At 41.1% G+C, this 14,487-nt stretch overlaps 1 protein-coding gene across 4 annotated transcripts in view; it reads right to left on the bottom strand.

Moving 5' to 3' along the window:
• Positions 1-13,426, bottom strand: part of rims4 (regulating synaptic membrane exocytosis 4) — a 51,197-nt gene extending 37,771 nt beyond the window's left edge. The window contains exons 1-2 of one of the 4 annotated variants that reach the window (XM_030052120.1): positions 13,294-13,390; positions 4,291-4,301 (exon numbers count right to left, since the gene is read on the bottom strand). In XM_030052120.1, coding sequence (XP_029907980.1) covers positions 4,291-4,301; positions 13,294-13,390 — 108 coding nt within the window. Of the gene's footprint in view, positions 1-4,290; positions 4,302-7,198; positions 7,207-13,293 lie in introns of all 4 variants that reach the window. The other 3 variants (XM_030052119.1, XM_030052121.1, XM_030052118.1) reach the window with 3 other exon arrangements.
• Positions 13,427-14,487: the final 1,061 nt, after the last annotated feature.

The raw sequence follows: 14,487 nt of genomic DNA on the forward strand, positions 1-14,487 counted from the left end.
AAGTTTTAGGGGCAGTGTTAAGATATTTCAGTTGGGCTGGCTGGGCAGAGCTGAAGCTGTTGGAAGGTTTATTATCAACAGGTTACATTTCTTTTAAGCTGCTGAACCTCCTGCACTCAGGTAGGGAACATGTATAGTGTGTGTACTGATATTTGAGTTCTGTTAAAAATCACTAATACAATATAGCTCTGTATTTTTATTACTGCAAATAGAATTGGGACTCTATATGATAGCATCTAGCTGGCAACAAGATTGCTGAGGAATACATGAGATATGAGGAAATAAAATGTTTTTATTGCAGGAAAACTGCATTGACTAAATTTGATTCCCTTTATGCATTTGAGGGTTAAAAAGGCCTCTCTAGCTTTGATTCAAAGGGGCATCTTTTATAATACTACTACTAATAATAAAAAACGGTCACTGAAGCATGAATCATCTCTAGTATCCTTACTCAGTTTTCAAAGCTGCAACACTTTGGGGTCACCCTGTGCAGCCTCCCTCTGAGTGCTTCACACAATCTGGCTGTCTAACATCTGGTAAGCTTTAAAATTTTCATTGTATCAGATGACAACACGTCGCATCACTTTGCTGTGAATCTCCATAATTCAGCATGTGTACAGCTGCATGCTGCGCTGTTCCAGCTCCGTCTGTACAGCCTGCAGGACGATGCCTGCACCACTTGAAAAATAGGACACACACCTTGAGCAATGGCACTCAAGTTCCACTCCACACAGAATAGCACAGCTGAAGGAAACACTGTAGTGGACTGAAACATTTTGCTTATCTGAAGAGTGGCTTTTTGGCAATATTTAGATCAGATGTGATACATTAGATAAGATTAGAAAAACAACAACAACAACAACAACAACAACTTTCCACAAGGAAATTTGGGTTGTTTGTAAAAAATACACATTAACACAATTAATACACACTGACACAGCATTTTGGACTGGATTGAAAAGAGATATCTGCTGACTGAACACACTGACACCCACTCTGATTAAAAGATTTTTATTGTGAAATTAACACTTTGTGGACTACAGTTAAAGAAAGAACTCATGCTTTGCTTACAAAAAATGCTCTATTTGTAAAGATAAAACTGAATGCTTTTATCTTTTACCATACAATTGTATGGAGTGCATCACCCTAAATATTGACCGATGACATTCAAGAAGCAAAGTTACTGTAAGTAGAGTGTGTATCCATACATAGACTAATTTAATCAAAGTAACCACTCCAAAGCTTGTGCTCCTAAACCCTCCCTGAACTTTGTAACCTAGAGGATCTTACACAGAATGCCAACTACACCGCTGAAGACCATGATGTTACAGCTGCTGTACTCAGTACTGCTGTACTGAGAAGAACTATGCATTTGGAATAACACTCTCTCTCTCTCTCTCTCTCTGTATATATATATATATATATATATATATATATATATATATATATATATATATACATATAGTGTATAACTCTATACATTTCATATAAGGTGGTGAAGCCTATCCCAGCACTCACTGGCAGGTTGACACACACACATTCACACCTAGGGGCATTTTAATATCTCCAGTTCACCTGACTCACATGTCCTTGGATTGTGGGAGGAAACCGGAGCTGGTGGCCGACACAGACAGACGGCAGACTTTCTTGCTGTGAGGCCACCGCAGTGGATAGTGTTTAATATTTAAATTTATCTAACAAAAAACATTGCCTTCAATTAAAAGCATTAAAAGAAAGAACTGACAGTGGTTTAATCTGGCCAATTATGTGACATGGAAATGGCATATTTTGAGAATCACATATTGTTGGCAGAGGTGCGTCATTTCTCTTTTAATATTTTATTGGTTTATTTTTCAGGAACGATACACACCAATGTACAGTTACACTGTGAGTGAGTCAGAGTTAGCTGAAGAGGTTCATTTTCATCTGCTGTCCCTGGCCAGAACTGTAAAAGGCAACCTAAAATTGCAAAGTTTAAAATGCTGTTACAGAGATTAAAATCTACATATGTAACTTAAGAGATACAATAACACATAACAACACTCCAATATGCATATGAAGTATTTACATGTCACTCTTATGCAAACATGGTGCACCGGTAGGCCTACAGTTTAAATGCACAGATAAACAACATTACAACATCACAACACGCAGGTGTAGAAATGGCGAATATTGCAATGTACCTTTATGTATAATGCAGAAAGGAAATAACTACATGGAGGCCAACATGATGAAAACACAGCCATACATTCATCATGATGTTACTGAAGCATATCAGCCACAGTCGGTCAGTTTCCACAAAGGTCATGGCTGATCTTGTACAACCAAACCTCGTAATCCGAAACCACATGGCCACGCATATCCAATGTGAGTTATTAGTATCAGAGAGAGGAGAGGAGACGAGAGGAGAGAGGAGGGGTGGGATGAGGCAATGAGATAATAAAGCAAAGGAGGACAGAAGTAAGGAGAGGGGAAAAATTGAGGAGAAAGGAGACACATCAGGACACATCAGCAGGGAGGAGAGAGGAAACAGTCAAAGACGAAAAATTCAAAGGGGGGAGATGTAATAAGAAAAAAAGGAGTATGACGGGATTTTTTTCACCCGTTTTTTTTTACATACTGACATTTCCATTACATCACCACTACAGTCCCTGTGAGCAGATGCTCATATCCACAGCAATTTATCACCTGCCAGAGGATGGAGGGAGGATTTCACCTGTCATCAGAGACAATGGGAGGCGGGTGTCAGATCAACATGTTAAAAGTGCCTCTCCACCATTTCCTGTCATTACAACAAAAAGAAATGCTGTTAACCGGCTGGGCCGTTCCAAAAGTCACGCTCTCATTCATTATGAAACGTTATGTTTGAGGAGGCATCACAGAGTTCACAGCCACTCGTCTCATCTGGCTTTGTCTCCACTTGAAGCCCGCATGACAACTTGACTTCCTGCTCTCGGCTGTGCACAATGCAACCTGTCAGCACAACGCAACCAGACCCGGAGTCTGCACTTTCTCTTCCTTTCTGCCGTCTGCCCATCCGTCACATCACCCCTCTTGCCTTCATTCCTTCACTCCTTCTACACAAAACTGCAGTTATCTCTATTTTCACATCCCTTCCTCCTCCACTGCATCTTTCACTCGCTCCTTCCCTCCCAGGGTGCCAATACAGGTGTATGAAAGACAGATACTTACTGATGTTTAAAGGACCATAGCAGTGATTTTGTATGTGCAGCATAATCTCGACAAAATGTATATACTTAATGTTTCTGCTAATCTTCTCCCAAGGCCAGCAGTTGTATCATTTTCCTCACCTTTTATCCACTCACTGGTTTATTTCCATACATTCCACTACGATATGAAAATTAACTTTCAGAGACGTCAAACTTCCCTCACATCAGTATTCAATCACTGTAATAAATTTAAGTTCCCTGCTGCCATATTGTTCAACATAATAAATGCACACCTGCAGTCTTCACTTGCTCCTCCTCCTCCTCTGTTCCCCCCTGCTCCCCACAGAGCAGACCTCCTTTCCTGGAGCTCCATTTTTTATCTACTGACTTTTCTGGGTTGTGGCTCCAGCTCAGGAGCACAGCACAGATCCCGCTCTTACTTTCTTTTCTGTCGATTCTCCTTCTTCTTTCAATCCTTGATAACTCATCATTTGGATATCGCTATGCTGTTTTCTCTCTTTTCCCTTTAATGGCTGTGTAGATTATTTCACCACCTTGTCAGAGTCCCTGCAGGTGCAAATCTTTTTCTTTTTTTTAATTATAAATCTTTGAACAAGATAAATTCTCCTCTCATAAAAACAGACTTTACAGCATTTATAACTAGGGGAAATTCTGTTCCCGTCTCTTTATTTCCCATCGCCCCTCTGTTCTCTTCGCTCTGTTCTGTCCTTCATCCTGCATGTCGCTGGACGGCCATTATGAAGGAAAGAGAGAGAAGGAAAGATGGATGAGGGGACAGGAGAGGAGGAGGGAATGAGGGGTAGGAAATAGAAGAGGAGAAAGACTGGAGGCTGGGAGGGACTTCTCGCTTCCTCCATCCTTCAAGCTGTTCTTTCACCTTCACTCCTCCTCTCCAGCTCCCATCTCTCACTCAGTCCATCCATCCCTCCAGCTCCCCTGCTGAGAGTGACCCCTGGTTAATGCATGATTAATACTGTTTTCCCCTCTTCCCCTCCTTTCTTTCTCTACATCCACACCTTTGTGCCTCCCTATTTCCCCCTCCTCTTTCTCCTGCTTTCCATCCGTTCTCCTCCTAACCTAGCTACAATCCTCCCACCACTCTTCTGTCACCTCTCCCCTTCTTTCCCCTCATCCATCCATCCATCCATCCTTCCTTCCCTGTTCCCTCCCACCTCTTCTCATTTTCCACCCTCTCCTGATTCACTGAAGGCCAATGTCCCATTTTCCCCTGTAATGACTGACATCTCATTACCTCAGCTGCCATTATGATGCCATAATATCGGGCACACAGTCATACATCTCTTTCTCACACACATACACACTCACACACACACATAGCTGCGTAACTTTTAGTGAGTAAACAGTTATGTGTTCGGTGTCTTGCTCAAGGACACTTCAGCAGCATGGTTGTTGTGGACTTCATGTCACAGGACAGCCTCTCTAACTTCTAGACTTTGCTTCAGAGTGCATTCAGAAAGAGGCACAGATATGTTCCGATATAAAATAGCTTGCCAGTACACTTGTGTTAAAACTGTGAAGATATATGCATGTTTGTGTTATGATGGTTGCCCTGCATTTGCTCCCTAAACACCAAACCCAAAAGAGATAGTTTACCCATCATGAAAAATGTGATATTATTTCACCTCCCCCCCAGCTGTTCTGTAGGATAGTAGTGGTGCTATCTTCCTCTCATTGTTACTGAGTGCTGGATACTGGCTGGATGCTCCAAAGGCTAACTATTAGCCTCCTGCCACTCAGGTGGACATCCTTAGAAATAACCCTAACTATAACCCAGTGTAGCTTGATGAACAGAAGACAAAGGGACAAGCTTCATCAGGGATGCGGCACACCTACAGATGTGGCAGGATAACTGTTTCCAACTTTGGTGCAGTTATGATAAAGAGCGGTGATAATCAGCCCAACGAATCACTTGTGAAAGCCATATGCTACACAGAGCCAGCAATGTTTACAACTGTAGCAACAAGACATTATTTATTTATTTCAAGAGTAAAGGCAAATTATGAAGTTGCAACATTTTTGTTCACCATTCAAAAGGATGAGGCTTGGGAATGCTAAAAACTTCTCATAAAAACTTATTGCAGAGTAATTATGGACATGTAAATTTATGCACCAAACTTAACTCTGTGTTTTGTGTTTTTTAAAATATTTCCAGGTGGGGCATTCAGCAGGAGACCGGAGCAAAGGAGGCATACTTCGAGACTGTGTCATCAAAACACCTCAATTGTAAACTGCACAAGGAAGCTGTCTTGGCCCCCTGCTCTTTTCCGTATAAATGCTTCCATTAGGCCGCATATAAATTTCCCCTGTTACGCAGATGACACTCAGCTGTACATTTCTATTGAGCCAACTAACACAAATAGCCCATTGTCTCTGACTGCCAGTTTGGGTTCCATAAATCAATGGGTGAGTGACAATTAAAGAAAAAAAAACAGGTTGGTTCTGTTTCCAAGACAGGAAAACAGAACCAAGGACACCAAGGAAATTTCAAATGGGAGAGTCCCACAGCTGAGTTACTGTATGACCGGAGGACAAAAGGACTGGGCATTTTGAAAAGTCGCCGGTTACTGGCTGCTGCATGTGTCTGGTTACCTGGCGTTTCTATCTCACTTTCTTCTAGACAAAGGTTTTACAGTGTTTTCTGTGTTGAGTCTACACATCTAGGGCTCTAGTTTCCCGGCGCAGCGCGGGGTGGCGCAGTGAGGCGAACCCCGCGTAAAGCTAGTTTCGACCGGCGAAACGGCAGAGGCGGACAGTTTCCATGTTTCGCGGGCGGAGGTTCGCCGAGATGGGAGTGGCGGCGCAGCGGGGGGAGGTGCCGACAGATTCGGCTTGGCGCAGTGACAGTTTCGTGCGGTTTCGGGCTTCGCCGAGGTGCGCCAAAAGCTCGCCATCTGAAACCAACTGAAGTTTGGCTGGCTGGCGCACATCACCAAAACCTCACAATCAGCACAAACGGTGCCAATCTCCTTTGATCTGACATCAGCTGTGACGGGACAGTTGATATGGAGATATATGTATGTGCTGATTGTGATCGTAGCATTGAATAGTGTTTTTTTCGGTATTTATTGCATCGTTCATGTGTCTGACATTCCGGAAGCCTGCCTGTGAGGTTTTGGTGACATGTCCGCACTGAACGCCGGTCTCCGCTCCGCGCCTGTCTCCTGAGCTCCGCTCCGCCTGCGGCAATAGACCTCCATGTCAGCTGTGTAAACTTTCAGTACTTGCGCCACCGAGAACGGCGTGCCAAACTTGGAAAATCCGCCTGGCCACAGCCAGTTGGCGAAGCGCATCTGCGCTACGCCCCCGCCTCGCCAGGTCTGCGAAACTAGAGCCCCTAATGTCAGAAGGTGAGGCAAGAGCACATGTGTACCGACTTGGTGGTTGTGTGAAAACAACTGAAGCAGTCAAAACTCCAGAGTAAAATGTCAGCGGACCTTAGGGTGCAGAATATCACTTTTATTGGCAAACCGTTTACAAACCTTTCAGTCACACAATTTTCATCAGAGCACCATTTTTATCTATGAAAATGTGCAGTCATCCAAAAACATGAAAATACTAAACAATCCTGTGAAATGCTGCACACATTACTGTGATTTAACTGAAATACATTATAGAATAAATACTTACAAAAAGTTTGTTTTTCCCAGCGTCTATTACTGATGAAAATCTTGTCTAAGGTTAACATTTCCCATTTAGATTTAGCATGTATTTTCTCCACAGTAAAGATATCATGGATTATTTGGATAACATTTTACAAGAGGTAATTGAGGTTACACAGAGAACATGTTAACATAATCTTGCCCCTAAGGCTGGCCCTCACTTCGCTTGCAAGCCTCTTCTGAGTGGAACAAAATGTCAGAGATGAGACTAGAAGTTTGCATTTCTGCCTCATCATTTCAATCACTCGTTCATCATGGACTCTCATTCGAGAAATTTCTCAAGCGGGTTCAGTCATTTTGCGGCTGTTTCTTACTGAACTTGTGAACACCATTCTCTGAACACCTCAAATCAGTCAATTTTGCTTACACAGTTAGGGGATGAAGCCTGCTTGCCTTGATGTGCATCCTACAGTGATACTGTTGACTGACAGTAATATAACGTATGTAAAACTGGAAGTTATGTGATTTCATTTTTCTGTCATTAAACTGTTAAGTGTCAGGAGTATGATGTTTCAACTCACTTTCTAATTTGTGAACATTACCTAAGTGATTGACATGCAATGTTTAAAGAAACTTGTTGAGACCGTAGATATCTTTCCAGGTTGTTGTCAGCCCATTCCATCAATGGTGGATGTGAAACTGAATAAACTCGGCATGTAGTCAGGGTGTAGAGATCATTGCTCTTATTTCCTGAAACAAAAAGTTGTACTTGTAATGTAATATTCATTTATTTATATCTCTGCACAGGAAATATACTGGTTTCATGATTACTTAATTTCTTACTACATTTAACACGCACATCAGGGGTGTATTCCACAAAAGCATGTAATAATGTATCATCATTATGGATGTTTGTTACTAAATGCTGACTAAAACTTAACAGTTACATAGAATGTCAATTACAAATAGTATATTTAATTGATGAGTAGTCAATACAGTATATAAGGTATGATTTTTGCCCAAAGACCCAACATACCTTACACAAACTGGCAACCATACATCCATGTTATCATGCCTGGATTCCCGTTGTTTTTGTGAACCGCAGCGATCCATTTGCTTCTCCTTTCTGTAGCTTTCAGCAGCCCGTATAAAGATAGCTCAGATTTCTTGTTGAATCTGTCACAAACAAGCTCTTTCCCATTTTAGTTTTTTGTGTTTGTGCACATTCCAGCTGAACACTAACAGTGCCATTCAGTCTTCTTTCTGCCCCTCAGTGGGTGTAACTGCAGTGACTTACGGTGACATCAGGTACAAGCTATACAACCTCCATACATCCCAGCACTCTACTTAAGCTCAATTTTGCTGTAAGTTTAGATGAACAGATACACAAATGTAGCCTTAGATAGATGAAAGGAGGAAAGGTTGATCAATTTTTCACACTTTACATCTGTTCACACTTAACGCCACAGTCTTATGTGGGTGAATCAACTCAGGTGTTAGTTTAGAGAAAGAAAGTGACACCTGTTTACTATAGTATTTATAGTATAGTATAACACTGATATGTGCTGATTTTTGTTAATCACTACCCGAGTAATTTGATTGAAGTCACTTCCTCACACTTACTGTTGCAGAATAGACTGTACCCACCTTTTAGTCTGGCATAAACCATAAAACTAAATTTATATGACTGATGTCAGATATATGAAGATAAGGTCTTGCAATGAATATTTATTTCTTAAATGAATACATGAAGAAATTTGAAACAAACATATGGAGGCTGCAGGTTTGCAAGCTGGAGAGCTGCTCACTGTTGGTGGAGGTGTGTGTTCTGTCGAGTGACTACTTCAGGTGACACCATATTGCTATGAGGACAACAACTCCTTTGCTGTCATGCCATGTCAGCCTGTTTGTACTGAACTGAGAGAGGCAAACCGAAACACAGAGAGGAGGAGAAACATGGAACAGAACTGAATGAGATTAACAGACAATTGGAAGTTGAACGAGAGTTAACCTGCAATCAGACTCCTTCGAAAACCACAGAGTCAAAGGGGAGAGAGAGAGAGGAAAGACTGCTGCAGAGAGAGAGAGGGAGAAAGAGAGAAAATTAACCTGCAATCAGGCCTCTATTTAGCTGCAGTCAGCCGCAATCAGCAGCCATATTAGCATTTAATTAGACTGAAAGCCACAAACCACGGCCTGCCGCTCCGCTCTGATTACCACACACGTTTCCATGTGTGTGTATGTGAGTGTTGAGTGTGTGTGTGTGTGAGATGTTTGGGTACATGCTTGTGTCTATTTATGTATCTGCTGAGTACATTATATACAGTAAATGTATGAACATACATTTGGACTTCTGTGACATCTGTCACAGAACACAGAACTGAGAGAGAGAGAGAGGGAGAGAGAGAGAGAGAGAGAGAGAGAGAGAGAGAGAGAGAGAGAGAGAGAGAAGCAGATTTCACTATATTGACTTAAAGGTGGATAAACCCACCTAATTTTTTTTTTTTTTTTTTTTTTTTTGATCACCAATAGTGGTCTATCCACCCTGTGCTTATGGGATGATCTCTGGTGAATAACCACTAGTGCAGGATTATGGCTATGATCCTCTGAAGCAAAGCGAAGTTACAAAGTGCTTCTCAACTAAGTAAAAAATCCAAATTTTTTGCAAACTTTTAAAGCCATACGCCTCATTGTGAATATTAATATTACAGTATTGCACTAACAACAAAACACAATTGCAAGTGAGTACAATATAAAAGAAATGAGGACGGGTACAATATATAACAAACAAACAAATAAATAAATTAGTAAATTAGTTCATATACAAATAGAATGAAAGATCCAAAAAAGAGCAGAGTAAGGATTAAAAAAATAGAACTACATGACATTAATTAACTAAATGTCTTCCTGAATAAGTAGGTCTTGATTTGTTTTTTAAAAATGTCAACAGCACTTGCATATCTAATGTGACTGGGCAGGATGTTCCACAAAAGTAGAACATAATAGTCTAAAGCAGTTTCCCCTCTTGTTGTGTCGGCTACATTAAGAAGAGAAGACCAGCATCGGAGGACCTAAGGACTCTTCTTGATTGATAGGGAGTCAAAAAGTCTGAAATGCTCGAAGGTGCTATATCATTGAGAGCTTAGTATGTGTGTAAATGAACTGAGGAGCCAGTGCAGGGTAGAAATTGGGGTCATGTGCTGTCTTTTCCTGGTCTTTGTGAAAACTCTGGCGGCACAGTTCTCAACTGTCTTCATAGTTTTCCCATCAACTTTTTGGGTAAGCCAGTGAAGAGGGGATTACAGTATACCAACCTGCTTTTTCTTTTTCTTTTTTTTTTTCTTTAATTTTCACTCACCCATTGATTTATGGAACCCAAACTGGCAGTCAGAGACAATTTGTGTTATTTGGCTCAATAGAAATGTACAACTGAGTGTCATCTGCATAACAGGGGAAATGTATATGTGACCTAATGGAAGCATTTATATGGAGCAGGGGGCCAAGACAGCTTCCTTGTGCAGTTTACAAGGAAGCTGTTCCTAAAGTTTTAGTACCTAAAACTAAAAGACTTCAAATAACTTTTGACAAGTTCAGAATAATTTTGTTCACATTTAAGAAAAGAAATTGATGACACAATTTAAACTGTCAAACTAGTAATTATGGCTTTCTCAGTTATTTCGCATTTTAGCATGTGCAGATATTAGATTTGTATTTCGATACATAGATATATAGACTGACATGACACTAAGCGGTAACACCATGTTGGAACATTTCCTATGGCAGGTTCTCTATGAGTTTAGGATGGATTTTTCTGTTAACTGAGCTGACTCTTGAAGCTAAAGACCAAACAGTTTATTGTCACGGTAAGCTACATGTGGAAACCAATCTGCCATATTTCATGATGGCTCTTAGTTTGAATGTTACTGCATGGACCTACACACCTTGGTGGCTGCTGTATTTGCATGTAGACAACATTAGCAAACAACCAATCCTCCAATGGACTGCCTTAATTGCAATGGTCTGCATTATTGGGTCTATGTAATATGATTACCAACGTGTGAAAACTATCTTAAGTTTTCTCTCTGTTAACTATCTACTTGTGGCTTTTACAAATATGGGTTAATTTTATTGACCACAAATAGTGGTTAATTATCTGGTCATTCTTTCTTTATCCCGTATAGACAATCCAGTTAAACAGTTTGCCAGTATCTAATGGCTCTGTCTAGATAGGATTAGTTTTACAGGAAACTGTAGGTAATACAATATAGTAATAATACCAGAATCAGATCAAACTGAATGTCATCATTTAATGCATTCCATTTGAGAAAATACTCTGCTGATAATCTCATCACAGATGCACTTACACACACACACACACACACACACACACACACACACACACACACACACACACACACACACACAGCCATGCACAAAACTACCTTAGGTAACCTATCAACACTGTGTATCAAACTCCAATTAACCTCATCTGAAGTTATTACTAATGTTTTTCATTGTTCCTGAAACTGCTCCTACACACACGCAGACAAACATGCGCACTATTTTTGACACCTTGTTCAAATTTTGCCATCTTATGACCCATGGAAAATGTTATCATTAGAGAAATAATCTGTAAGAACTAGTCATAATGATGAAACCTGGAAAGGTGGGTGTACTATGTTTAGGAAGAAATGACACGGTAGCACTGTCACAACTAATTATAATTACATGAACAAAATGGGTACCAGGACTTGTTGATTTTATATTGACATCATTTGCTTTGTTTGTGTTCATTTAAGCTCTAAAAGCGTTATTTTGGGAGCTGCTTTGCTGTAAAAGTGAATGGAGAGATACAAATAGTGTTGTGGATTAGCAGCCCAGGGGAGCACAGAGCAACTCCTGAGGATATTTCACCACATCATATCATCAAATACAACCCAGCACTCTACCAAGTGCAATTTTCTTTAACATACAAATAAAAACTAATTAATCAAATGAATATAAAAAGCCACTGAAAGACATAAGAACACCGTATTTGCATCCCTGCACAATCAGCTGACCTAATTATATATCAACACGAACTTTAGGCTACATTTTTACTTATTTATTTTCCACATTGATAGATTTTGGAAGAGCCCATAAGAAGGCTATGTACTATATGTCATACAAGCTTGTTAATCCCTGGAAAACAGCAGCTGAACTAACTGGATGCAAAATGATGGAAACGGTAAACAGAAAAGCCACTGAATCTGCAATTTCATTGTTGTTGTTGTTGTTGATGTTCCAATCCGTTTTTTCAATTTTCCTAAAAGCCAGAGGTAAGGTCAGTTGAGATCAAAATGAATTACATCATCTGATATGTCCTTTTGAGGGGAAAGGCTTGATCCTGCCGACAATCTCATGACATGACAACCGATATACGCATGATGATGCACACGCGCGCGCACACACACACACATGCACACTAGGTGACCTGAAATGTCTTGACCCTGAAACCAAGCTAAACCACCAATAATAATAACCAACCAATAACTAATATACATTTTTTATCACATAAAATGTTAATTCTAGGCATTGGATAAGTGTAAGGGTTATAAATAGCCAGCATGGTTAGGATTATATACAAGACATGCTTAATGAGATTTATATAGTACACCCTATACAGTATTGAAACATCAGTTTTGCAGCAGACAGGTGACAGATGACAAATGACTTGTTCAAAGTGCCCTCTTTTATGCAGTCTCCATCAGTCTTGTTGTGTGTTTGTGTGTGTGTGTGTGTGTGTGTGTGTGTGGAGCGCTAGATCCTTGCTATTTATGAAATTAGTATGCGTGTGTATGTGTGTGTGTGTGAATGTGTGTGTGGGTGTTGTCCTTGTCAAATGAGTTCACAAATATGCCTCTGTGTGTGTGTGTGTGTGTGTGTGTGTGTGTGTGTGTGTGTGTGTGTGTGTGTGTGTGTCTGCAACCCTTGATCCATGCTATTAATGAAATTAATATGTGTGTCTGTGTGTGTGTGTGTGTGTGTGTGTGTGTGTGTGCGTGTGAGAGAGAGAGAGAGAGACAGGGAGTGTGTGTGTGTGTGTGTGTGTGTGTGTGTGTGTGTGTGTGTGTGTGTGTGCGTTTGTGTGCAGCACTAGATCCATGGTATTGATGTAATTAATATGTGTCTGGATGTGTGTGTGTGTGTGTGTGTGTGTGTGTGTGTGTGTGTGTGTATGTGCATGAGTCTGTTGCTTTGCATATGAATGCATAACGGTGTGAACATGTTTGTGTGTGTGTGTGTGTGTGTGTGTGTGTGTGTGTGTCTATCTGTATGTCAGTACACACATGTGTATATGTATATTGTCTGTTTATACTCCATGTCTCCATACATTTATAAATATATTCTGTTAGCATGTGTGTGTTTGTATGTGCATGTGTATGTGTTTGTATGTGTTTGTATGTGTGTGTGTGTATGTGTGTGTGTGTGGTCCTGCTCACCTCCGTCGTCTTCGTCAAAGGAGTTCATGCAGGGGAAGTAGATGGCGAGGGCCTCGAACGACGCTGACAGGCTGATGCGGCTCTGGGATCGTTCCATGTACAGGCCCGCCGTCGGACCCGATTCGGCCGGCTTGGCCAAGCGCGGCTGGGCATTCTTCACGCGGAGTACGGCTCGCGGCGTCTTGGACGGATGTCAGCTGCCCCCCAAGGCAGATCCACCTCACCCCGAAAAGGAAAGAAGGGGAAGAAGAGACGTATACACCGACTGAAATCGGCGCAAAACAAACAAACAAACAAAAAAACTGTTGGGAGAAAATTTGACTAAATTGGTCGTCAAAAATCTTCTACGGAAAGGAGATACATCCAATTTTGTTGTTGCTCTTATTCGGTTTGTCTACTCTCTGTAATGCTGAGAACAAAATGAAAGTTTGAAGTGAGATTTGTCTCATTTGGTGCCTCCTTGAGGGGTTTCAATGAAGTGAACGATATTAGAAAATCAAAGATTCATTCCTCGTGCTGCATTTTTTATGGATGTACAGACTATCTGAGTGTCGTATCTCTCTCTTTCTGTCATTTCTTCTAGTTTTGGTTGGTTGTTTTACTTCTCTTTGGTGGATTGTGGTGTTTCTCCTGCTCCTCAGAAGTTGGATCAACAATCTGATGGACTCTCTGAGCTCAGATCATGAATCTCTCCAGCCCTTCATGCGCTGCAATCAAAAACAAGGATCCATCACGCTGATAATTGATCTCGGCCTGGTCCTTCCATAACAAAACTCCCCAACTCTCTGTGCTACACCTGAATCTAACAGCCTCCTCTCTTTGTACATTCAGAGCTGAGATGCCACGTCTTGTTTAGAGCCGAGAAAAAGAAGGAAGATGGGGAGATGAAGGTGGCAATGTTGACGCTGTTGCATCCGATAGAATCAAAGAGTCTCGTCTCTGTCAGTCACCGCTTTCATTTCCTTTTGTTATCTCTTCTCGTGACAGAAATAAACATATTTTTTTGCTTACTAGACTTTCAAAATCCTGCCCTCGCAGCTGAACAAAATGGGCTGCTTTTCTGAGCTGAAATCGGCTGGGAAAACATCAGTTTTCAGCAGCAGCGGCAGCAGTCGCAGTTTGGAGTGCAATCTGTTGCTCTTGTTGATGTGATGACCGCTCCTGTTAGACTGGACTGGATCGCGGCTGCTGCTT

The sequence above is a fragment of the Myripristis murdjan genome, chromosome 5, assembly GCF_902150065.1.
Source record: "Myripristis murdjan chromosome 5, fMyrMur1.1, whole genome shotgun sequence".
In the NCBI taxonomy this organism is placed as follows: domain Eukaryota; kingdom Metazoa; phylum Chordata; class Actinopteri; order Holocentriformes; family Holocentridae; genus Myripristis; species Myripristis murdjan.